General features: G+C 33.5%; 3 protein-coding genes across 5 annotated transcripts; 2 read left to right on the top strand and 1 right to left on the bottom strand.

The window, feature by feature from the left end:
- Positions 1 to 5,353: 5,353 nt before the first annotated feature.
- On the top strand, positions 5,354 to 6,596 carry LOC123671498 (diphthine methyl ester synthase). The gene is made up of 4 exons (XM_045605373.1): positions 5,354 to 5,639; positions 5,693 to 6,047; positions 6,101 to 6,238; positions 6,298 to 6,596. The coding sequence occupies exons 1-4, from the start codon at positions 5,505 to 5,507 to the stop codon at positions 6,480 to 6,482; spliced, it is 813 nt and encodes a 270-aa protein (XP_045461329.1). The 5' UTR covers positions 5,354 to 5,504; the 3' UTR covers positions 6,483 to 6,596.
- Positions 6,597 to 8,670: 2,074 nt separating this feature from the next.
- On the top strand, positions 8,671 to 11,829 carry LOC123671497. 2 transcript variants are annotated; one of them, XM_045605371.1, is made up of 6 exons: positions 8,671 to 9,266; positions 9,353 to 9,553; positions 9,888 to 9,956; positions 10,074 to 10,252; positions 10,374 to 10,602; positions 11,091 to 11,829. In XM_045605371.1, exons 1-5 carry the CDS (start codon positions 9,202 to 9,204, stop codon positions 10,451 to 10,453), a joined length of 594 nt encoding a protein of 197 aa, XP_045461327.1. In that variant the 5' UTR covers positions 8,671 to 9,201; the 3' UTR covers positions 10,454 to 10,602; positions 11,091 to 11,829. The 2 variants fall into 2 exon arrangements, with proteins under 2 accessions (XP_045461327.1, XP_045461328.1); XM_045605372.1 differs by lacking the exon at positions 9,888 to 9,956.
- A 4,082-nt stretch (positions 11,830 to 15,911) lies between these two features.
- LOC123671496 (testis-specific serine/threonine-protein kinase 3-like) lies at positions 15,912 to 23,088 on the bottom strand. Of its 2 annotated transcripts, none has more exons than XM_045605370.1 (2): positions 22,557 to 23,088; positions 15,912 to 16,670 (listed from the first exon to the last, which is right to left on the bottom strand). In XM_045605370.1, exons 1-2 carry the CDS (start codon positions 22,859 to 22,861, stop codon positions 15,956 to 15,958), a joined length of 1,020 nt encoding a protein of 339 aa, XP_045461326.1. In that variant the 5' UTR covers positions 22,862 to 23,088; the 3' UTR covers positions 15,912 to 15,955. The 2 variants fall into 2 exon arrangements, with proteins under 2 accessions (XP_045461326.1, XP_045461325.1); XM_045605369.1 differs by lacking the exon at positions 15,912 to 16,670 and adding an exon at positions 19,675 to 20,544 and having other exon boundaries at positions 22,557 to 23,087.
- Between the last annotated feature and the right edge of the window lie 1,451 nt (positions 23,089 to 24,539).

The raw sequence follows: 24,539 nt of genomic DNA, 5'->3' as shown, positions 1-24,539 counted from the left end.
CTACATATTTATACAACAGAGTACTCAAATTCAAATTTATGAGTAGAAAGTTTATATGCAAAAAACCGGTAAAAAATGATAGTTATTACCTTTTTTGCATTTTTTTCAATGTTTTATCATGAAATTTTGGTGGCAAACTTCAGATTCGAATTCTGTACCCCAGAAACAGAGATAATAAATCGAAGAAATTAAAACTATCCCATCAACTGAGTTTTAGCAGAGATAGATATAATACGCCAATTTTGAACTATCGTTTGAGCCAGGTTTTTCGGACAAAAAACTTTATGGAAGAAAACGTCAAAAGATTAAATTTTTTTTGTATTTTTTTTTAATATTCCGTCACAGAATTTTGGTGCTAAACCTCAGATTCGGATTCAGAACCAAAAAAAATAAAGGGTGTTTTTTTTAGAGCTATAGAACTCCAAATTGCAATAAAACAACGATGGATTATTCGATTGATATGAATTTGATTTATCCGCAAGATAATCTTGTGGCATTACATTTTAAATATGATTTCTGGCATATGACCGACAAGGCTGGCTCGGGTGTAGTCCAATCTGGACGTGCAATTTTCGATGACTTTTCCAACATTTGTGGCCGTATATCGGCAATAACACGGCGAATGTTGTCTTCCAAATGGTCAAGGGTTTGTGGCTTATCCGCATAGACCAATGACTTTACATAGCTCCACAGAAAGTAGTCTAGCGGTGTTCAATTACAAGATCTTGGAGGCCAATTGGTCCAAAACGTGAAATTAGGCGATCACCAAACGTGTCTTCCAATAAATCGATTGTGGCACGAGCTGTGTAACATGTTGCGCCGTCTTGTTGGAACCACAGCTCCTGGACATCATGGTTGTTCAATTCAGGAATGAAAAAGTTAGTAATCATGGCTCTATACCGATCACCATTGACTGTAACGTTCTGGCCATCATCGTTTTTGAAGAAGTACGGACCAATGATTCCACCAGCCCATAAAGCGCACCAAACAGTCAGTTTTTCTGGATGTAACGGTGTTTCGAGATACACTTGAGGATTAGCTTCACACCAAATGCGGCAGTTTTGTTTGTTGACGTAGCCATTCAACCAGAAGTGCGCTTCGTCGCTAATGGACGTAGAGCGCGATACGTATTCCGCACAGAACCATTATTTTCGAAATAAAATTGCAATATTTTCGAGCGTTTTTCAGGCGTGAGTCTATTCATGATGGATTGCCAAACCGAACTGAGAATAAATCACTTGACAGCTGTTAAAGCCGTCGCTATCTGGAACAGGAATGCCAACTTAAAGTTGTATACCTCGAAAAAAAACACCAGTTACATACGATCGAAAAAATCAAACTAACCCATAACTTTTCTTTGAGGGGCACATGTGAGCACAAATTGACTGGATTACGTAGAGGTAATCTAATTCAAATTTCACATTACAAATTAATTGAACTGAAAGTGATAATTTCATTCACTTTTCACAAATTCCATTGAAAAAATATTTTCGATATTTTGAAGAAAAAATAAGTTTTTTTGACATCTTTAACATTTCGAGGGGGGTTTGAACCCCCAAAACCCCCCCCCCCCCTGGCTACGCCCGTGAGGTATGGTCGATACGGTTCTACTCATTGATGAGGAATCCGTAATCGAATAAAATTATTTTAGACTATAGCTGTCCGTCCGTGAAAACGATGCCTCTCGAAAGGAAAGGACTAAAAAATTTTCCGGCATAATACAACTAGGGGTTCCTTAATATAACCATCTCAATTGACATGAAATGATTCATTCATATGTAAAATAACAATTTCAAGCTTTAAGCTAAATTTCTTGCTGATGGCCAATACCATCAGAGAATTTTAAAGAAGAATATCCGAAAAAACCTTCATCGGTGACCACAAAATCGACAGAGTTGAGAATTCTGGTTGTGAACATAAATTGACAATTTCAAGCTTCATGATGTAAAATTTTAAACTGGCAAATAGTTTGAGAAAGAAAAATACTCAATATTTTCATCATAGGAAATAGATCTGTCCGGGTTAAGATTTTGAAATATTTTAAGTTTTGTGAATAAAACTATCTTCGATATTGAGTTTTTTCATATAAATTTAAATTTTGATATATCACTATACAGAATATTCCAGGAGGTCTCATTTTGAACAATCTGCTATCGGGACAGTAATCAATGTTGAAGTTGTCATATTTTTACATTTGACAAGTAAAAACTACGCCATTACTAAAAATGGACGATACACGCTTCAACAAGCACCTTCTCGACCAGCAATAGTGAAACTGGTTGGAAAAATTTGAACTATTGCTACAAGCAGGACCGGCGCGAGCAATTTTGGCGCCTGAAGCAAAGAATTTTTTGGAGCCCCTGCTGAAAACTTATCAATAAATCCCCCCTCCCCAATCGCCATTTTCGATATCTCTAGCGATTTTGCTAATCGTTCTTTTCTTAAGTCGTTTCCACTGGGTTTTTTTTTTTTTCGGAAATTTTTACCTACAATAAATTCCTGAATTTCTTCGACGCCGATGAATAATGCGTAAGTAATATGTCTGATTCTCACATTCACAATCGATCACATACGATCGATGAAAGATTACCTATCACACCACAAAATACAAAGGGCGGTAAGGCATGCAAAGCTTCGAAAACTAACTGGGATTAAAAACATATGTTCCGATTAATACATTTAGCATTTATCACTAACTTGTTTCGAATTCAGAATCGTAGGAATTTTCCATTTGTTGAATGTGTAAACAACTTCCACGTAATTCAAAGTGTTGTTTTTCGTCTTTGTGAAATACATTCCATCCCTCATTCAATTAGGGTAAAAGGCAATGCTGCTTATATTGGTTGGGTTGCCATATGTTATTTATTGCACAGGCGGCTTAGTTAAGACGGTTTGGAGATTTTAATTGCAGGGAATATTGATAAACCCAGCAAAGCAGATCAACCTGATGTTGTTTTTAAGAATCAAGACTATATTTTTTCAGAAATATGAAAGGGCGGCCACAAACTGGGCTAAATTGCCGGCCATCGTATTTACTTTTATGTATTGATGAAGATCTAAGCGACAGTCGTTCGAAGAATCATATGGCAGTTTTAGTGGTCAACGATAATCGTAGAACGACTATCGTTCCTCAATTATCATTACAATCGTCCCATGCAAAACCTACTGTGTAACAAAATGGCGAATGCATCGGAATTAAATATCTTCCATATTGAGATGTTTTCATTCTGGCATTGCACCATAAATAATGCAAAATTGCTCAAAAAAACATGCGTTCGTTTTTATGTATTATTTTTTGTGTTCATGAGACCAGTTAAATATGTACTTCGAAATCAATGGATGTATGTTTACTAGTATTTCATTGAAAACGATGGAAAACTATATCAGCCGCCAGGGTCATGGACCATGGTTGCAGCACCACGTCGTCCACATCAATATATTTTAATTCTGGCCATAAAAAATAATTAATCATAGCTCGGTAGCGCAATACATTAACTGTAATCAACGGCCCAAAAACAGAACCAAACAGTGACACCTTGAGAATGGAGAGGCTTATCAACAATCATTCTTGGATTTTTCGAGCCCCAAATGCGATAATTCTCTTCATTAAAGTATAGCCTTCGAGGGAAATATGGGTCTCATTACTGAATATTATTTTTCAATGAAAATCCGGATCATTTTGATGCATTTCAAGGACCCACTCAACGAAGATACAACGTTGCTGTTGATCGACTAGCTTGAGTTATTGTGTTAACTTTAAAAGCCTTCTTAAGACCTAAGTATTTATGCAAAATAAGGTGTAATGTCGTTTGGGGAATGCTTAATTCCTAAGATCGATGAGTAATCGACAAACCTGGGTTTTTGTTAACATTATGGGCTGAAGAATTAAAGCAACAATATTCTCAATTGTTCTCGAGTGACGCACACGGTTCCCACTCTTCACATCAATAGCTTGTCCCAAATTTCTCCATCAGTTTCCCCCTTAACTTATATTAACTTATCCCCGTTACGTTATGTGTGAATACATACATATTTTACAATGGCGGCTCGTCGTATGAAGCAACTGAGGTTGGGCCTCACATGTAAAAATTAATAAAATGTGATTATTTTTTTTACAAATTATTCATTTGAATATAAAACGATCATAATAACTTAATTGCCAGTCACTGAAATAAGTTATCACATCATCAAATTACCATCAAAACTGAAAATATTTCCTTTTAAATTAAGCGCCCACCCTTTCCAACTATCTAAATTTGATTCTAAACACCCAAATCGTTGCCTGACCGCATAATAAGAAAATAAAAAATAATAGTAATCCCAGAAAATTGTCTATATTTTTTAACGCTTCAAAGATATTGAGTTTTTCGATTTCATTCTTGAAATAGGACACCTTATATAAATATTCTTCATTTATTTCGAGATTAAATTCATTTTGAATGCATTGTATAATTATATAAATGTAATTATACCCCCAGTACCCCCCATAACTACGCCTGTGATTGAATATGGATATAGAGTGTTTTTTTCAATATTTCAACAATTCACTATTTTTCTGAAATTCAGATATAAATATAAATTTGAAAGCTATTTTTGTAACTGTTAAGAGTGAAGTCTTATTCGTAATTATTCATTTTAACTGCGTTATGGTCATGATTTCAAGACGCTTTTCTTGTACCATATACGTAAGTATGTTTGATATAGTCATACTCACTAATTACTATTCTATTGTACCTACAACTTTGGTCCCAATCGTCTAAGCATAGGTACAATAGATGATCAAAATTGTTAAGGAGAAAGTTCAGTATTATTTCAGAAGAAGGAATAAATTAATCAGAATATCTATCAATAATATTAATACATGCTTATTTTAAATAGTTCCAGAAATGTTTATTTACTGATTCTAGAACTAGAATCCATGAACATGGTAATATATCAACTAAAGCCTCATACTAGTCATACCCCTTAATGAAACAAACCAAAAAATGTAATTACTGTGAAGTAAAAATTGTATTTCTTTTTTCGACATTGGATGAATATACCTGTTGTTAATAACTAACAACAGCATTATATATGTTGTTATTCTACAATTATACATTTTTGAATTCCCCTATGGCCATCTAGTAGAAATATCTTGAAATACTGATAGGAATTTGTTTTTTAAGACCATAGTCTAGACTTTATATTACAGATGTCACTACACCAAATTTATTCAATAACAATTTTGTGGACCAAATTATTATTGAATTGAATTAATCATTAGGATATCATTCTATCCATTTATCTTTTAATATCTCTATAAAAATTATAGAAGAACTCTAAATGATAATATCATAGAAAACTAAACAACTCTATGATTTAACCCCAGAATTACTGAGTGTTGATTACTGATTCGTTGATTTGAAAATTTGAACAACAAAAATACGGACTTTCTTCTTTCTTTCCTGATCCTGAAAATCGAAGAAAATTAGTTGAGGTTAGATCTCAGATCTCATTTTCCAAAAATGTTTTATATTATTGGACTAGGATTGGGTGATTGTAAAGATATCACCGTGAAAGGATTGGAGATAATTAAAAAATGTGATCGCATTTATCTAGAGTCTTACACATCAATTTTAGGATGCTCAACAGAAGAATTGGTAAACGTATTTCAGAAGTGAATTCACAATAATTAACTATATAAAATTCGTAGGAAGCGTTTTATGGACATAAACTAATTACTGCTGACAGAGAAATGGTTGAACAACAAGCTGATATAATTTTAGAAGATGCTCATGAAAAGGATATTGCATTCTTGGTTGTTGGAGATCCTTTTGGTGCTACTACACATACTGATCTAATTTTACGAGCTAAACAAAATAATATAAACGTGAAAGTTATTCATAATGCTTCAATTATGAATGCTGTGGGATGTTGTGGCTTACAGTTATATACCTTTGGTGAAACTATATCTATTCCATATTGGACTGATACTTGGAAGCCTGACAGTTTTTTTGAAAAAATTATTAGTAACTATAAGAGAAATTTACATACATTGTGCCTATTAGGTAAATTGATCATTTTTTTTTGTCGGATGAAAGTTCACAACATTTATTTTCAGATATAAAGGTTAAAGAACCTACACTAGAAAGTTTAACGAAAAAAAAGAGGGAATACATGCCACCATTATTCATGTCGGTGAAAGAGGCTTCAAGTCAGATATTGGAAATATTGGAAAGACAAGAACATACAGAACCCAGTTAGTTGCTTATAAAATATATTCATTTCTTTCATAAATAAAATATTAATCATTTTCAGGTATATCTGAAGAAACACTTTGTATTGGACTTGCAAGGGTGGGTAGAGATGATGAAACAATTAAAGCTGGTTCACTTAAAACTATGGCAGATGTTGATTTGGGACCTCCACTACATTGTATGGTTATTGTAGCACCAACACTACATCCTTTGGAACTTGAGTATGTAGAGCAATTCAGGATTTAATTTATTATCTATCCATATATCTCAATTATATTGCTGATCAAATTTCTCCTAACAATTACTATAAGTATGTTTCCATCGTTTGAAAAATGGGAGTTGAATTAAATTCAACAGGAACCTAAATGCTGCTGCTGGCTTTTCATTCAAGATATATAATATATCCTGAGATGTGAATTTACATTGCCCATTATAATTGCTGATAGCTCCCTTTCCATTTTACAGAAATAATATATATACATCTTGAAGTATAAACCCATTGCTGGACCAAGTAATATTTTCATATCATATTATGAGGAGGCACTTGAATTTATTTGATCGTATCTTCAAAAACACAAAAGATCATCAGTACTTACCTTGATAATATCAATGAAAATATTATCCATATTTTGCAATAATAGTGAAGAAAGATATGTATATCCAAATTGTTTGAAATTAGGCAACTCGATAAAAGTAAATATACATATTGTGTTTTCAAAGTATAGTTTATATTATAATATAATAATAATAAAGAGACAGATTGTAAGATTAAGGAAATATACAGTTCTCTAGATACAATATATATTATTAAATTTCATAGTAGAAGTAATTTCATTGGGCAGGATATAATATTATATATTAAATCCCAGATGAAAAGGTACCCTTACGGCAATATTTATTTTTATAAATTTATAACATTCATAGAATTCAACTGTGAAAACTATCTATTTTGACCTAAAAATTAACTGTTGGAAAATAGAGACATACGAATGAGATGATATTTCATGAATTTTTTTTTTATTTACCTATAATTATGTGTGATTCAATTATCTAAAAAAAGCAGAATTATAATTTTGCAGTTAAGCACTTGGCTTATATTTATAAGAATCGATTATATTTCCTTCTTAACTTTCATCGACTGAGGCTTACTCAGCCTTCTGGTTAAGTTAAGTACAGTTTACAGACTGCTTTGGTAGTACAATGGACTGAAAAGTCGACTGTGGTGCCGAAGGTACCAGGTTCGAATCCTGGCTAGGCCATGGATGTTGTACATGTCTGGTGATGGTTAGGTTAGAGGCTAATGACCTTAGCAGTCGATGCCTTCAGCAAAATAAAAAAAAAAGTTCAGTTTACAATATAGTGAAGAGTAAATCATTACTTTTATGTTTAATAATGGTGAATAAGTCCAGTGGAACTATCCAAAATGGACATTTTTATTTACTGTGTTTCAGTCTCAAATAGTTCCTTCGGGATCATACAAGGAAATATTTTTTTTGAGCTTCAAATCTTCCCAGTTTATGTTTGGAAATATGCATGTTGAACCCAAGAATCAATTTAAAACATGCTTCCACCTGACTTTCAGAACTTTCAATGGGAACTATAAAAATATAAGTAAAAACAGCTCTAAATGTGGTTCAAAATTCGGCTACTAAACAATATTGAACATTCTAGATTGAAAATCTTTTTGAATACTGAAGGTTAAAAAATAATGAGAATAACTTTAAAAAATTAATCAATTGAAAATATGGGACTACAAAATCGTGAAATTCAAGATATGTACCGGGTTTTTCACCATAATTTGACCTCCCCTTTAACTTTGTTACTGAAAGAGGTAGAAAAATATGTTTTCTACAAAAGTTTCATGAAATCGACTAGTGTTTTTCAAAATGATTTCACAAAACGAAATATATACAGGGTGGGCAACATATTGATTGCAACTTCATTTTTTCAAATGGAACACCCTGTATATTTTTCCATATTTGACTAACTCTTTTTCCCCTGATTTCGAATATATAACAGATGTTTGGCCTATCTCTCTTATTCTGAGTAATACAGGGTTTGAAATTTTAAGAACTACCTGAATCAGTTTTCAAGTGGTGGGCTGAGATACCTCAAAATGCCCTTTTTTTGAGTTATCTCGTTGGCAACGATATGACATAAATTTTTCACTATAAATTGGAATTGGGTGATTCGACTGCAACTCCATATATTCTCTCCTTGTAGCTTTTTAATTTTTATTGTTCTTCACATAAAGTGAAAATATTTCAAATTTTTCGCTTCTGTGTAGTGCATATTCGATGAATAGTTTCATTCAATGACAAACGTATGTCATAAATCGTTGCATGGGCGCCCGCAGAAATTTTTCTCAGGAGGGGCGAAATGAAAATTATTGAAAAACAATAAGGCGTCCATGATTGTCATTGAAAACCCCATAGACGTATCAAAAGAGACCTGATTGTTTACATTTGAAAGTGAGGCCAACATTCACTAGTCCACTATTTGTACTGGCCGACTGTAATCTGGTCTATTTCACTGGGGGAAAGCACTGTTGCCAGATTTATCATTTGGGCTGATGTTTCGGTTCAAAACTTCGTCCGCAGTTCATGTCTATGCGTTCTTCAACTTACTCCGAGTAAGCTATGATTACTCAAAAGCGTTCACAAACGTACTATTCCTTCCTCTGAGTATGCTCTTCGAGTATCACGGCTTACTCGGAGTAAATTTAAGAACGCAACCCTTGAATGATTCGGCGTCTGGGGAAGTGCGGCAACACTGTGCTTATTAAATGACGGCAAATTGTCAAGATGGCAGGTTTCTTTCACGTGGTCTGTCACATTCGTTGCATCGTTGTCAGGTCGAATCCTGAGATATTTAAGGAGATTTAAGGAAATAAATTTGTGTGCTCTAATATTTATTTCGTGATTTGAGCGTTTTAGGCTGAATTTAGTTGAATATATATTTAAATATGATTCGTCAGTGTGAAATTTGTAAGAAAAGTAAGATTTCCCATCCGGATTTATCTTTTCATAAGTAAGTAAAAAAAGTCATATATTCCAGTGACGTAGGTAGATAAAATTATGTAGAATTAGAATAATGTGATTGAATATTCATTTCAGATTTCCATCTGATACCGAAAAGAGAGGAATTTGGGCTTCGCTCCTTGGATTTGAAAGCGTTAATTTCACTAAGAAGTTAGTATTTATTTGTTCGAACCATTTCAATCCAGACGATATTGAAATAAGGCCAAATGGAAAATTCCTCAAGCCAGATGTTGTCCCATTACCTTATCATACAACATTCGAGATTTCAAATGAAAGGTAATATGATTTAAAAAAAAATATTCCTCTGCTAATACTGAGATTACATCTACACAATATGTTTTGTTGTTTGATGTTGATAATTTGTTGTATTGCTCTATCTCAAAAGAATATATATATATATATATATATATATATATATATATATATATATATATATATATATATATATATATATATATATATATATATAATTTATTGTGATAATAATATAATATAAATAGTAACTATTTTAAACATACTTGATTTTATAATGGTGTTACTGAGTCTTTATATTCATTCTACTATTAGTATCGATATATATTATTTTTAATGTTTCGGAAATATATTTCAGTTCAGACACAGTATCCGAACAAGTATCCGAACAAGAAGATAGTCGTATCAGCCCAACTACAGAGACAATGTGAGTTCTTGAGACAAAAATTAAAATTTTTTGCTTCCACATCTTAACCATTTAACCTCAAACAATTGCTTTGATCAATTGCTTCTGGATAATTTTTTATTTACTTGCTCTTTTTAGGTTGTTTGGAGTGGCAAGTAACCAGTTTGATGTTGAAGCTCTGTCTAAAAGCTCATCATCATCTTCAGCAACTCTTACTGCTTCATCTTCAGTTACTCTTACAGCCTCAGAGTGTGAAAACGAACTTTCTAAGACAATTTTTGTTGAACCATCATCCCAAAATGTTCCAAAAAAAAAAGGTAGGTATTTCAGGAAGCTTCATGATTAAAAAAAAATTTCCACAATGTTATTTGATAATATGAATCATCTCATCATATGCATATTGAAGTATAAGAGTTGACTAAATTTTATTCATTACAGAAAGAGGAGCTATTTTGGCGATTTGTCAAGCAGTGATTTCTCGACACCAGAGAAGCGAAGGAAAAGTTTTCACGGTATAAAGAAAATTGTCAGAAAACAAAAAGTGAGAATACATTCTCTTTAAAATAAGGTCCGTCGTCAAAGGCTTCGAATAACATCATTGAAAAGTTTGGTGTCATTTTTGAATGAAAAGTTTCTTTTATCAGAGGAATCAGAACACACATTATTGGTAAGCAATTATGAAAAAAGTCTTTCAACTAACCAACCTAATATTTTAACATAACTATTGAAATTTTCTTCACAATAACCTTTTCTGCAATATAGATAAAAAATATTGATAGTTTTAAAGTTTTTGACATAGAATTTATAGTGGAACATTTGTTTCATTTCATTGAGGCTGTTTCTATCAATTTGAATATAAATATATAGGTACTATATATAGGGGAGGCCTATGTCCAGCAGTGGACGGTTTAGGGCTGAATGATGATGATGATATAGGTACTAATATCTGTATAAAATTACGACTTTCGGTTTGACCGTGTGAGTAACTAAGAAGCACGGAACACAGGCATGTAACCTAAAAAGAACCAGTCTGTGTTTTGTGCCCCTGAGTAACTCCTGAGTTCTCTATTTTCAAGGCAAGAGCCATTGAGCTTGACTCCTTCAAATCACAATTCTCTATTTATTCTTATTGATTGAAAATTTTAATTTTTACAGGCATCAATCCCCAAAACAGCTGGAGATTTGTTTAAGAGAATGTTGCGAGGCCCCACAAGGCAAAAATATGAACCAAGCTTGTGATCATTTGCATTGACTTTGGCATTTTATTCACCGAAGGCATATATGTTAGAAATATGTTAGAAAAACCTTCAATGACAGTTTACCACATTTGGGAACAATATCCAAATGGTATCGATCAGTTGATGGTACTCCTGGTTTTACCAAAGGGTACATATGTTCCATTATGATGCATTGATTATTCAAATATCATTTCAAAAGTATTGTAAGAAGTTTTTAGTTTGTTCATTTTTTATTGGCTATCTATTCTTGATTCTGGTTATAGGTTAGTGTAATGTTATGATTTTGTATTCATTGAATGAAAACTTGTTATACTGAAACATTAATCGAGAAAAGTCAATAGAACAAAACAATATCAGAATTATATGTAGGTATATTAAAATTTAACTCTGTTTTAGTTCAAAATAACAACTAGCTGTGAATTGTTTTTTTTTGTCAGGTGTTAAGGAATGAAATCTTGTCAAAAACTGTAGGCCCCGATACCATAATATGTAATTGATTGTTTCTTGAAAAAATAAATCATTTGTTTGGGAGCTGTAGGTATCTAGTCAAGCATCAGCATACAATTAAATATCTCAGATATACTAAACTCAATTAAATATGCCATATCTGTATCTACCCTTTGTATTATTTGTATTTTACAATAAATTGCTTGATGACATCATAAGATTAAATTGTTCATTTAATCTTATGATGTCATCAAGCAATTTATTGTAAAATACAAATAATACAAAGGGTAGATACAGATATGGCATATTTAATTGAGTTTAGTATATCTGAGATATTTAATTGTATGCTGATGCTTGACTTTGCTTGACGTTTCGATAAAAAAGTAAAGGAATTATTGCTGCAGAACACATACATATACAGCCTAAAAGAGTTTTAAAATGTTTGTGTATGTAATTTGTTTTTTAAACCTGATTGAATTTTTATGACAAACCGTGAAAATTATTGACAGTGAATATTTATAGTGTACAATGTGATGTAGTACATATGTAAATAAATATTATTATTATGAAGTTTTGTTACTTCAAGGCTATGAATTGTTTTTTTTTTGTTATGTGTCAAGAAATTAAATCTTGTCAAAAACTGTAGGCCCTAATTCCATAATATGTAATTGTTCCTCGAAAAAATAAATTATTTGTTTAGAGCATGTTTCCTTCAAGGATACCCATAAAAATTGAAGTCTGAAGTTGGTAACTTATACTTACTAAAATATTCAATAATTCGCAGTTTCCTCAGAATTTGGGAAAAATAGGGGATCCTATAATAAATACCGTATTCAAAACATGTTTTATTTTTATTAACAATAAAATTGGATATTAATTAACAATTTGAAGATTATATTGTGTACCTGCGGAGTTTGGAACTTATTTCAAGTTTATCTTCAGAAATTGAAAGTTCTACAAATTGTACAAAGTATTTATGTGAAATCAGGTACAAAAAAGTAATAGAAAAAATCAAGAAATGGCTATAAAACTCGGTAGGCAGGAAACATTTTTGACTGTTAAGCAAATTTCAGGTATTATTTGAATATTTTAGAATAACACAGTTCTGTTTGTTCTTTCATAATTTAAAAACTATTTCTGTTCAATAACTTATAAATTTCAGTGGATTCTAAATAGTTGAGTCTCCTGCCTTTTGTTCTACATGTATAATTTTCATGTAGTCAATTGTGGGGAAAGGGTGATTATTATCTATGCAAAGGTGGAGAGACACTTATTTTTGTTAAAATCTATTCGATATTCGTTAAATCTAGTTTTTAATTAACGTCGACCTGTTTGTCCTATATATTTCATATTGCAAGTTGAACATGTTAACTCATAAAAACTCCTGATTTACTTGTGTTTGGGGTTGAATCGAATCTTTTGCTTTAAATTACAACGATGATATTTCATTTATTATCATTTATATCACCAAAGTACGAGAGAGAAATAAATTTTTTGGTTTTTCAGTTTTTTATGATGGGGTATATTTGATTTTTGATATTTTCTGTTTAACTAAATTTTCTATAATTGCATGTTTGAACCCATTGTTTGCAGCTATTGGTTTTATATATTTCGGTTTCGCGGTTTACTTTGGATAATGGTAAAGGTGAAAGCTATGTGAATCATTGATCGAAATGCTGAAATCTCTAAACACGTTAAAAGCAAGTTTTTGGTTCGACTGTGATATTGAAAATTGTCTGCTGGGGTCTAAGAATGTTATGTGATTATTTGTTTCCTCTTCCAATTCGAATTTTATTTTTGGGTGGATATTATTTAAGTATATTTAGAAATTGATTAGTTGCCTGGATGTTCCAGAAAGGCAAGCATCGTATGTTTTCTACAAATCGATACCAAAAGTATATTTTTAGCGGTAATTTATTGAGTTGAAAATCTTATTTTCTATATAAGACATGAAAATATCTGCGAGAAGTGGGCCTAATGTCAGATATTTTCATGTCCTATATAAAAAATAAAATTTTCAACTCAAAATAAGTGGTAAAAATATACTTTCGGTATCGATTTGTAAATTACATAAACTTGTTTTCCTTTCTGAAACATCCAGACAACTAAATCAATTTCTAAATTACATAAATAATATCCACCCAAAAATAATATTTAAAATATATATATATATATATTCAAAAACAAATACCGACCAACTTTTCGCCTACGCGGCCCAAATATTTCATTCAATAAAATGGGAAAAAGATTTTCGCACGCCCATGGATGGTGTTTTCAATTTCAACAGATAATTCTTTTGCAGTGTTGCCGACTCGAAGCTGAGAGAATTGTTCATCCTTGTCTCACTCGTTAACTGTACTATAGCCGTCCTTATCCAAACAATGTGAATGTTTGCTTCACAACAAAGCGAGTCCCAGTACTGGGATGTTTCGTCTCCTTAGGATAATAAGTCTATGGAAAACCCCTCCTGCCCCCCCCCTGCGGTTGCCCATGAATCGTTGCCCACGAGATAACTCAAAAAAGGTCATTTTGAATTATAGGAGCCTTCCACTTGAAAACTGATTACTTAGCTTGCCAGGAGGTTCTTAAAATTATTGAAAAACGATGAGTCATTGAAAACCTCTCCTGCCCCCCCTGCGGTTGCCCATGAATCGTTGCCCACGAGATAACTCAAAAAAGGTCATTTTGAATTATCGGAGCCTTCCAGTTGAAAACTGATTACTTAGCTTGCCAGGAGGTTCTTAAAATTATTGAAAAACGATGAGGCGTCCGTGATTGTCATTGAAAACCTCTCCTGCCCCCCCCTGCGGTTGCCCATGAATCGTTGCCCACGAGATAACTCAAAAAAGGTCATTTTGAATTATCGGAGCCTTCCACTTGAAAACTGATTACTTAGCTTGCCAGGAGGTTCTTAAAATTATTGAAAAACGATGAGTCATTGAAAACCTCTCCTGCCCCCCCTGCGGTTGCCCATGAATCGTTGCCCACGAGATAACTCAAAAAAGGTCATTTTGAATTATCGGAGCCTTCCAGTTGAAAACTGATTACTTAGCTTGCCAGGAGGTTCTTAAAATTATTGAAAAACGATGAGGCGTCCGTGATTGTCATTGAAAACCTCTCCTGCCCCCCCCTGCGGTTGCCCATGAATCGTTGCCCACGAGATAACTCAAAAAAGGTCATTTTGAATTATCGGAGCCTTCCACTTGAAAACTGATTACTTAGCTTGCCAGGAGGTTCTTAAAATTTGAAACTCTATGGTACTCAGAATAAGAGAGATAGGCCAAACATATGTTATATATTCGAAATCAGGGGAAAAAGAGCTAGTCAAATATGGAAAAATATACAGTGTTCCATTTGAAAAAATGAAGTTGCAATCAATATGCTGCCCACCCTGTATATATTTGGTTTTGTGAAATCATTTAAAAAAATACTATTCGATTTCGTGAAACTTTTGTAGAATATATTTTTTTGTACCTCTTTTAGTAACAAAGTTAAAGGGGGGGGTCAAATTATGGTGAAAAACCCGGTACATGATGGTACAGAATATAATATTTTTCACTGCAAAGTCCTAGCTCTAATAGTTACAAATTTTTGAAAGTTTTATTTGCAGTGTTGAATGAATAGACCCTAGGTCATATTACCAGTGTAATAAATATATTGTGTTTTTGGAGTATTTTTTAATTGGTTTATTTGCAGGGGGTCTAAAATTTGAGAAATCTGTTACCCATGAGATTTTTTGTTCTTGCACAAATGCTTAGGCATGCAAAATTCTGACAATAAAATCAATAATATGCTTGATTGCCAGTGTTAACAACTAGAGACATGTCTTGTAACACTGAGAATGTCTCTCAACGACTTTAAAGAATTCAGACAGTTATCATGTTGAAATTATTGATACCATTCTATTCTTTATTAGCCTACTGAAAGATACACTATTCTTATTTTGTTTTCTTTGATGAGAGTTTTTTCAAGTGGCGCCTCAGCTCTAGAGGCTCTACAAACCATTAGCACAAATTTTGATTTAGAAACAAAAAAGTATTTTAATAATTTCAATGGATTTCACTCTGCTCATTCTCATTTCAATTCAATTACAATTTGTTAATTACATTCAAAAACATTCAATGAAATTCTATGAATATAATCTTTTTTCTACTAGTAGGTACTAATAATATTTTAGCTGAAAATGAACTATTGTTCATTTTCAATAGTTAAAAATGAGATTTCGACTACAGCCAAGAAATACATATATTGAAATAAGAAAAAATATAAAATTCACGTTCAAAACAAAAACTTGAATCCATCGTTTATTGAGAATTGGATGTTTACAACCGGAAATTAAGGGTTCTCATTGATATTTATTTTGGGTTTACTCTTCTTATTTTCGGCATTACGAAAATCACCTGCTACAACAGGTTTTTTTTCTTCTTCTGTAGTAGTTGTTTCTTTTCCAGTGGAATTGAAGAGTGTACTTATTAATGAGTTTGGTCTTTCTTTCTTTGCTTTTACCCATTCATTTTGTATAACTCTATCTAATGTTAATCTGAGAGTAACATCAGGTTCAAGCAATTGACGAACAAGAGATTTCACAGCAGAAGAAATCTTGTCACGAATCCTTGATCTGAAGACCCAGTTTTTTGTTATTTGATCTTTCAAAAGTTTTCTCAAATTGGAGTCATCAAATGGCATTGAAGCATTGAGCATTATGAATAATATTACTCCAATCGACCAAATATCAGACAATTTTGGATTGTATCTAGTTCCATTTACCACTTCAGGGGCAGCGTATGCAGCAGAACCACAATAAGTTTCACTAAGAACACGATGACCTTCATGATCTATGCAGAAACGAGCAAACCCAAAATCCGCTAGCTTGACATTAAATCTTCTAGAAAGCAGGATATTCTCACATTTTAAATCACGATGCGCAATATTTTTACTGTGGAGATAATGCAAACCACTAGTTATTTGGCGAAACCAAAACCTGGCTTGGTTCTCTGGTATTACTCCATGCTGTTTGATGAAAGTTAGTAAATCGCCATTGTCAGCATATCTGAAAATTATAATTCAAGAAATTATCTTATAAATCTAATTCATCTTTTACCCAAATAGCCCACCGTATTTCATTTGGTTTATTTTTTCCAATAATTTTAATTGACAGTGAAAAAAAATTTAACCCCCTACTATTCTCACAGTTTGTGTTGGAATTTACAGAAATAAAACGTTTGATGAGGAAAGTCATTGCGAAAAGGTTTATTCTATCTTCTCGTTTGATAGAAATGTCTCATATAGTCCATGTCTAATTTCCACCGAATTAAACCACTCACTATGCACTCATCTGCTGAAAATTCAATTAAGGAATATTTAATTTCGAAACTGTGGGAAGTAAGCAAATCTATTTTCTCAAAATTCAGGTCTCGGATTATCAGACTGAGATTATAAATCAGGGAATTCAATAAAAAAAATTCAATCGCTTGATTCGGATTTTTTTTTCTCGATATTCTGCTCGAATTTTTTATGGTTCTAACACGAAATTTGTTGTTCTATGTTATTTTATGTATATACGCATATACTCGGTAGAAAAAATTTTCAGCCCTTGAAATATTGAGAATTTTTTCCGTTAGGGTTGGTCCAAGACTTCTCAGTTCTCTATACTCAATCGGGGTTCGAGTATTACAGCTAATTTATTTGTCTGGTGGTCCAATTACTCGGTACATCTCAAGCTTATTTTGCGAATTTTAGAATTGATGACATTATCGAAAGTATTCTGTATTAAATTTCACATTGCAAATGGAATTTTGTAATATTTTGCATGTGAAAGCACTGAAAATGTTACGGCTGAAGTCACTAATTTTGTGATAATTTTGATGTCTTCGAGCTCGTGGATTTTTTTTATTTTAACACTAGCGGAGGTGCATTGAATAAAAATGTAGTGGAAATTAGTTATCATAAAATTGCAAAAAAAGTTTACAAAAAATCAAGTTGAAGGAATCATGTGTTCAAATTGATTCAATAATATGCCCTTCATCTTTCTTCCAACAAAAAATCAATCAACTAAATATGCGCAAAAATAAGGGATAAACTTGATAAAAGAAATTATCTTCGAATAATTCTTCACGACAAATTCATCGTTTATCAGTTGCCATTAGAATGAACAAGCAGAATGGACATTGGTCATTGAAAAGTTTGCTTTCCAATCTCTTAAAGAAACAATGCCATAAAATGAGTTTACAATTTGAAGATTGTAGAGAATAGTGTCACTTATTGATAATGAGCTGAGCCAGAGATCTAACTAGAAGAACGAATGTCCAAAGAAGTCCAAAGAATATTGATAAGGCACCAGGAGGCAGGCAGGCTGACCAGAAGACCTGGATATAAAAGAAGACGGTGCACATCATTGAAGGATGGCAGATTCATGGTTTCCACAAGTCTTTGAAATCAACATTTTTCTGCTGTTGAAACTCGAAATCGATTGATGGAGGTATGCCAGAAATCGAATTCACGACTATACAGAGCTGCGACAGGTTCTGATGAGTTCCTCAAAGAGCATTGAATTGGGAGTCTTCAATTTGCACGAGATCACAAATACTGGTTAAAAGCTCAGTGGGTCCAGGTACTTTTTTCTGATGAATCCAGATTTAGCATTCGAGGAGCTGATGGCCGTAGACGCGTTTATACTGTTTATAGACGTCCAGGAGAAAGATACATCGATGTTTGTATAGAGGAGTTCCATTCGCTGAGATTTCTGATATCATATAGCCAGGGCTCTCTACTGACATGGGAGTGCTGTAATTCCATCAATAAACTGGCCAGAGGGAATAAAGTTACTCTACTATGGGTACCGGGGCATTGTGGTATTGAAGGAAACTAAAAAGCCGATGAACTTGCAAAAAGGGCATCAAGGTTAACATATGTTGGTCCTGAGCCCTTCTCTGGGATTAGAAAAGACCATTATAAGGCAGCGGTCAAACAATGGGACCATAAACTCTCTGGAGAAACACTCCAGGTTTTGTCCGGGCAAAGAAATTTGTGGTGCTTTTACCGACCTATACCAGGAAGCTTCTGAAGCTAACATTAGCTGAACTTCGGGTAATGCTGGGACTGGTGACAGGACACTGTCGGTGCAAATATCTTTTGTACCGCATGGGTAAGCCAGCAGATGAAATCTGCATGGGTAAGTCAGCGAATGAGACCTGCAGACTCTGTGGAAAGTAAAAACAGCCGAACGCATAGTGTGCAAATGTCCGGGGCTGACTGTCCTAAGAACCTCTCACATGGAAGAGTCAGTTCTGAATACTCACGAAGTAATAGCCAAGGCTCCTAAGGATGTCGTCGCTTTCGTTAACCGTATCGACGGTCTCCCTGGGTCTGTATGAATAGGTAGGGTTAAGAACAAAAGATCAATTTGATCGCAGTTCCCGAGGGGCTAACAGAGCCGCAACGACCCCGATTCAGTGAATAATAGAGGAAATTTTATGGACCATGTTGTACCTTATTAACCATTTCTGGGAGAGCAGGCAATTTTTACATGACAATGCACGCCAACATATTGCTCGAATAGTGACAGCGTATTTGAATTAAGTTCGAATTTCAAGGTTCAACTGGCCAGCATGAAGTCCTGACTTAATTTCCATCGAAAATCTATGAGATCAACTGGGAAGGCGAGTCCATGGATCCACTCCCAATAATTTACAAGAGCTCCGTGAAGCACTTTCGTCATGAATGGGAGAATATTCGAAGGTTCATCACGAGCATGCGAAGACGTTTGGAAGCTGTAATTAGAGCTAGGGAAGATAATTTTATCAATTTCGAAGTTTTTGATTTTTTCTAAAAACGATAATTTAATTTTTTGACAACGTTTCGGAAATTTCATGGTTCTCAAAAAAATTTTAAGAAAGGTATTTGAACAGTAATGATCAAGTGACCCGCTTTTTCTGCTCGCCAGTGTATTTTCATTAGTTCATATTGATTTAATGTGTTTGTTGTTAACGAAAGTGGTCGACATATTTTTAAGCATTGTGGGTTTTACGTTGCTATAATATGAATTACGGAATGAGTTTCGATAGTACAATATTTATTAGAATTTCCATCATCTTTATACAGTGAAAATAATCATCACAAACACTATATAGAACGCGTTCACTATGAAACTTACGTCGTGTTATCACGATGCGATAATTTCGGAAATGTGTGACAAAATTAACTACTACGTATTATCCATTGTTATCCTCATCTCGCTCTTCTTCATTTCCGGGTTCGCGTAATCACCAGCGATCTGGCCATCTTCGATGTACTGCGCTGGCACGCCCCCGTGTCTCGTGGTCTGTGGCGCCGAGTGGACCAGACGACCAAGTAGAGAAGATCTCTCCTTCCTGATCTTGGTCCAGTCGTGCTGAAGCGCCCGATCTAGAGTCAGGCGCAGGGTCAAGTCGGGTTCAAGAAGGTGTCGCACCAAATTCTTGGCACTGGAAGAGAGGGTGTCCCTCACCCTCGATCTGAAGACCCAATTTTTGGTCATCTGGTCCTTCAGGAGCTTTCTCAGATTGGAATCGTCGAAAGGCATCGAAGCATTCAGCATGATGAACAGTATTATCCCCAAGGACCATACGTCGGACAACTTGGGATTGTAAGGTTTTCCGCTTACCACCTCTGGAGCAGCGTAGGCGGCCGAGCCGCAGTAGGTCTGGCTCAATATCCTCTTTCCTTCTCCATCTACACAAAAACGCGCGAAACCGAAATCTGCCAACTTCACATTGAATTTTCTCGAAAGAAGAATGTTCTCGCACTTCAAATCTCTATGTGCCACATTCTTGCCGTGGAGGTAATGGAGTCCGCTTGCCATTTGGCGAAACCAAATTTTCGCCTGGGACTCAGGAATCACTCCATTTCGCTTGATGAAGTCTAGAAGATCACCGTTATCAGCATATCTGAAAAAAATAAAACGTTATTATTGTACATTTCTTTTTTCAAGTTCACTTACGATGGTTTCGGTCTAGTGAAGCTTCGCAGTCACAAAGTTCTTTTATTTTAGATATATGGAAATCTTCAGCATAAAAGATTAACTAGATGAACCTGATGTTTTTAGACATATGAAAAACATATTGAAAACTGTCCAGTTTTAACGTCAATGCATTTATATGAAAATTGTTTTTACGTTTTACAAAGTAACAAATTCACTTTAGTGTGTACACTACCTTTCTCATTAGGTACTTCAGTTCAGATTCATTTTGATTCTGTACAGAAATCACTTGATCGATTCTTTCAAATTTTGTGAGAAACCTTCCTTTGGCGGTTCAGAATTAGTTTTTCAATGAAAAAAATATAGCTTTTGTTTCATGTCACTTTGAAATATGAAAGGTTTTCAATCGTTTATCATTAATCAATTCGAAGTTTTCGGAAAAAAAAGTTACGCTCCCAGAATATCATTATGTAAATAGATATATTACCGAATAAGGAAGCAATAAATGACAATTGACTTAAAGAAGTGATTTAGAAAAATTGGTAATTCCATGATAATGAAAAAATTTTGAAATTCATCATTGATATAATTGAGATACGATTGAGAACCTTTCAATTTTCAAAGTGATATAAAACAAAAACTATGAAATTAATTTGTGAAAAAAATCAATGACTTTATTCTAAACTATCATACGAAGGTTTTTCTTAAAATTGAAAGAATCAATCAAGCGATTTCCGCCCATTATCAAAATGAATCTGCACTGCGGAATCTGAGAATGGTAGTGTAGTAGTGTACACCCATGAAGAAGCACCTATGAGCAGGTGGATTGTAATAAAATTGGAAAAATAATTAATGATAATCACGATCACGACATTTATCTCAGGGAATTTGATCGAATTCCTGATATGACTGATTATTGGATTTTTTGAGGCGTAAATGTACCATTTCAAAAAATGCAGTACAATGAATGTTATTACATACATCGACCAATTCCTGGCACTTTTTCATTATAGAAATGTACTTCAAGTATAGCTTCCTTTGGAAACTGAAAGAGTTGCATAAAATTTGGTATAAACCTTGGTTAATTCTCCTAAATTGATGATTTGATTGCACGATTTGGAAAACAATAGAACGTACACAAGATAAAACAATCCGAAAGAGGTCAAGTAAAGTCGAGATAAAAACATCGAATCATTAAATCTAACATTTGAGTTTGTATATATGTTTACCCTGAGTATTATTCTTCACCCTACACCTCACAAATCTTACTCCAAGTAGTTTGATAAATTTTCAATGGTCGATTGTGTTTTTATAAGTGTAGGAACTCCTAGAGGTTACATGTTTTTGATGTCTATATGTGTAGTTTGGCAGAATAAAAATATTCAACTATCTAGGGCTTTTTGGTATCAAAATCAAATAATTGATTCAAAGGAAGGTAATGAAAAAATCTTAAATGACCAACAAATTCCTTTTTTTGACAGTTCAGAGTTCTTTAGGGTGTTCAGTCGCAGAAATGAAATACTCATCATTCAGTGAGTGCAGGCGGATGTATATCGCGCCATTGAACATCGCAAGAGAAAATATTAAGATTATTTTCTCTTACAGTTTTACATTTTTGAGTTTTTGTCTAATGTCCCGATGTTGAATGAAGTATTTGGATTGTTTCTGCTTATAAAGTTCTTATTTCTTTGGCGCGAATTAAGTTGAAACAAGAAAATAATAAACCACCCTCATTCTAAAATATGCAGCACTTCGCAATTTCAATGAATTTTCTCCTATGAAATTTTCAACAAACTCACTAATTAACACGAAAATAATCCAAATTATTCATATAATTACTAACGTGGATAAGAATTGAGGAGAATTCATGATGAAAACTAATTAATAATATTATTCTATGCAAATATTTAGAACTTTTCGAAAATTCAAATAATGATCGTAAAAATATAATGATAATAGTTGAAATCATTGAATAATTACCTCATGAAAATAAAGACTCTCGGGCCTCTCTGTAGTATACTATGTACTTGAATTATATGTGGATTCTCAATCTTTGTCAAAATTTCCAGCTCGCGGGGAAAAAACTTCTCTAGAAAATCCTTGGGCGCTTTCTCCTTATCGAAGATTTTGCAAGCAAGGCGCATTTTCTTCGGGCCTGAACTGTCCACATAGTCGGCCAAGTGGACAGTGGCGTATGACCCTTGACCGATTTTCTTTCCTATTAGGTACCCCCGTTGTTCCAAGGCATTCACTTCAGAGTTACGGGGACTTAAACGTGCCGCCATGTGACGAATGCTTCGTAACACTTCAAATTAACTTGGGACTTCGAATATGTAAGATAAATCATGTATATCGTCCATCCGGGGGAAATCAACTCTTCATTTTAAACGTGGATTTTCTAGTAGTACTGTTTATTTTGTTGATACAAGGAAATTTTGTCACACAATAATTTGTTGCAGCCAAATTTGAGGTATTTCTTTTGACAGATCTAATATTTTGTCACCCTGACGACTTGATGTGCTATAGTTATTTTTCAATATTTTTCTATACTTCATTGAAATTTGAAAAATAGTATAATAACCTTCAGTTTACACAACAGTAAGATCGCCCCTATGAGACTTCGTCTGATTTACATTTTTGCTGATTCTGTATGAATATAACGTTTTGTTATAATGTTTTGTGAAACATACCGAAAATAAGGGATACTTAAAAAAATGATGCAGTACCAAAATAAGAGCATGCTGGTTAGCTTCCTGAATATCTGGCCAAGGGTGATGATTCAATTTCTGGAACATTAATTTCATTTCAACTTATAGACTTCAGATTTATTGTCTGTTGTTTTAAATGACTTTAACAATCAATTTTATTAATAACGACACAAATAAAATAAAAATGACTATAAATCTGGAGTATATGAGTTAACTTTTACCTATAATGACTAATTATCTCTCTGTAGTGATCTCCCTGTGGTTGATATTGGTTCAACCGGAAGATCTTTCCAGAATATAGGGAAACGCGAATTTCACTTCAAATCAGCACATTCAAATGATTTTAAAATAATTTGATGAATATACATATATGTTGAAGTATCTTACTTTGAAGGTTGAAAAGAAAATATTCGGAAAGGTTGATTAGAACTTTATTGTTAATTTCAGGTTTTCTGAAAAAAGTATCTTTCAAACTTGTAGATATTGATAACGAGGTACATGGTTATCAATGAACTGCTATAGTCAGATTCTGAAGATCTGCATGAGTATCTTTGTCAAGCATGTGATTTGGAATGAAGCCAACCTCAAGACGTATTGTATTCTTCAAGGCTTTTAGGATGCTGGTTCAATGATAAAACACTTTAGAACTCGCCCTTCATGCAACCCCGATTATAGAAGTAGTCAAAAGTTGAATTTGGTCTAAGCCAATACCTCCTAGACAAGATTTTTTAGGAGGTATTGTCTAAGCGCGTGAATATCATCGTTTAGGGAGGTCACGCACCTGGGAAATATCTCCCCAAAGCAATAATTAAAATGCAATCGTTTGGACCATGTCTCTTATTTGGCTGAAATTCTTGTTTGTTGTTCTCAGTTTCAAGAAATTCTTGGATTATGTTTACACCTCGCTCAAAATTGTGAAAGATTTCAAAGTGAAATAACAATCTATTCTTGTATAGACTTTTAGATGATGGATCATAAGTAAAGTATTGAAAACAAAATTTAAACATGTAAAACTTGAATTATAATTCCGATTATCACGAATTAAGTTTGGCTTGTCTGTTATAAAGATTTACGAGTTGTTATACTTATTATGAAAATGAACATTGTTTCTGAACAAATAATACAACTTTGATTGGCTAACAGTAGTACTTTGATGTAGGACAGTCTACGTCATTATATCGCTCGTTTAAAACTACAACGTGTCACAATGGCATAACTCGGTTTTGAGTTATTACCACCATTTTATTCACCGTAC

The sequence above is a fragment of the Harmonia axyridis genome, chromosome 1 (genome assembly GCF_914767665.1).
Source record: "Harmonia axyridis chromosome 1, icHarAxyr1.1, whole genome shotgun sequence".
Taxonomy (NCBI): domain Eukaryota; kingdom Metazoa; phylum Arthropoda; class Insecta; order Coleoptera; family Coccinellidae; genus Harmonia; species Harmonia axyridis.
Note: the sequence above shows the minus strand (reverse complement) of the source record. Positions and strands in the feature narration are given on the sequence as shown.

Excerpts from the sequence above, each read along its gene's own strand:
- LOC123671498 (XM_045605373.1), top strand. The coding sequence starts at position 5,505 with ATGTTTTATATTATTGGACTAGGATTGGGTGATTGTAAAGATATCACC. Across the intron at positions 5,640-5,692 it reads GATGCTCAACAGAAGAATTG|GAAGCGTTTTATGGACATAA; the intron begins GTAAACGTATTT and ends TAAAATTCGTAG. Across the intron at positions 6,239-6,297 it reads ACAAGAACATACAGAACCCA|GTATATCTGAAGAAACACTT; the intron begins GTTAGTTGCTTA and ends AATCATTTTCAG.
- LOC123671497 (XM_045605371.1), top strand. The coding sequence starts at position 9,202 with ATGATTCGTCAGTGTGAAATTTGTAAGAAAAGTAAGATTTCCCATCCG. Across the intron at positions 9,267-9,352 it reads CCGGATTTATCTTTTCATAA|ATTTCCATCTGATACCGAAA; the intron begins GTAAGTAAAAAA and ends TATTCATTTCAG. Across the intron at positions 10,253-10,373 it reads AAATGTTCCAAAAAAAAAAG|AAAGAGGAGCTATTTTGGCG; the intron begins GTAGGTATTTCA and ends TATTCATTACAG.
- LOC123671496 (XM_045605369.1), bottom strand. The coding sequence starts at position 22,861 with ATGGCGGCACGTTTAAGTCCCCGTAACTCTGAAGTGAATGCCTTGGAA. Across the intron at positions 20,545-22,556 it reads AGAGTCTTTATTTTCATGAG|ATATGCTGATAACGGTGATC; the intron begins GTAATTATTCAA and ends TATTTTTTTCAG.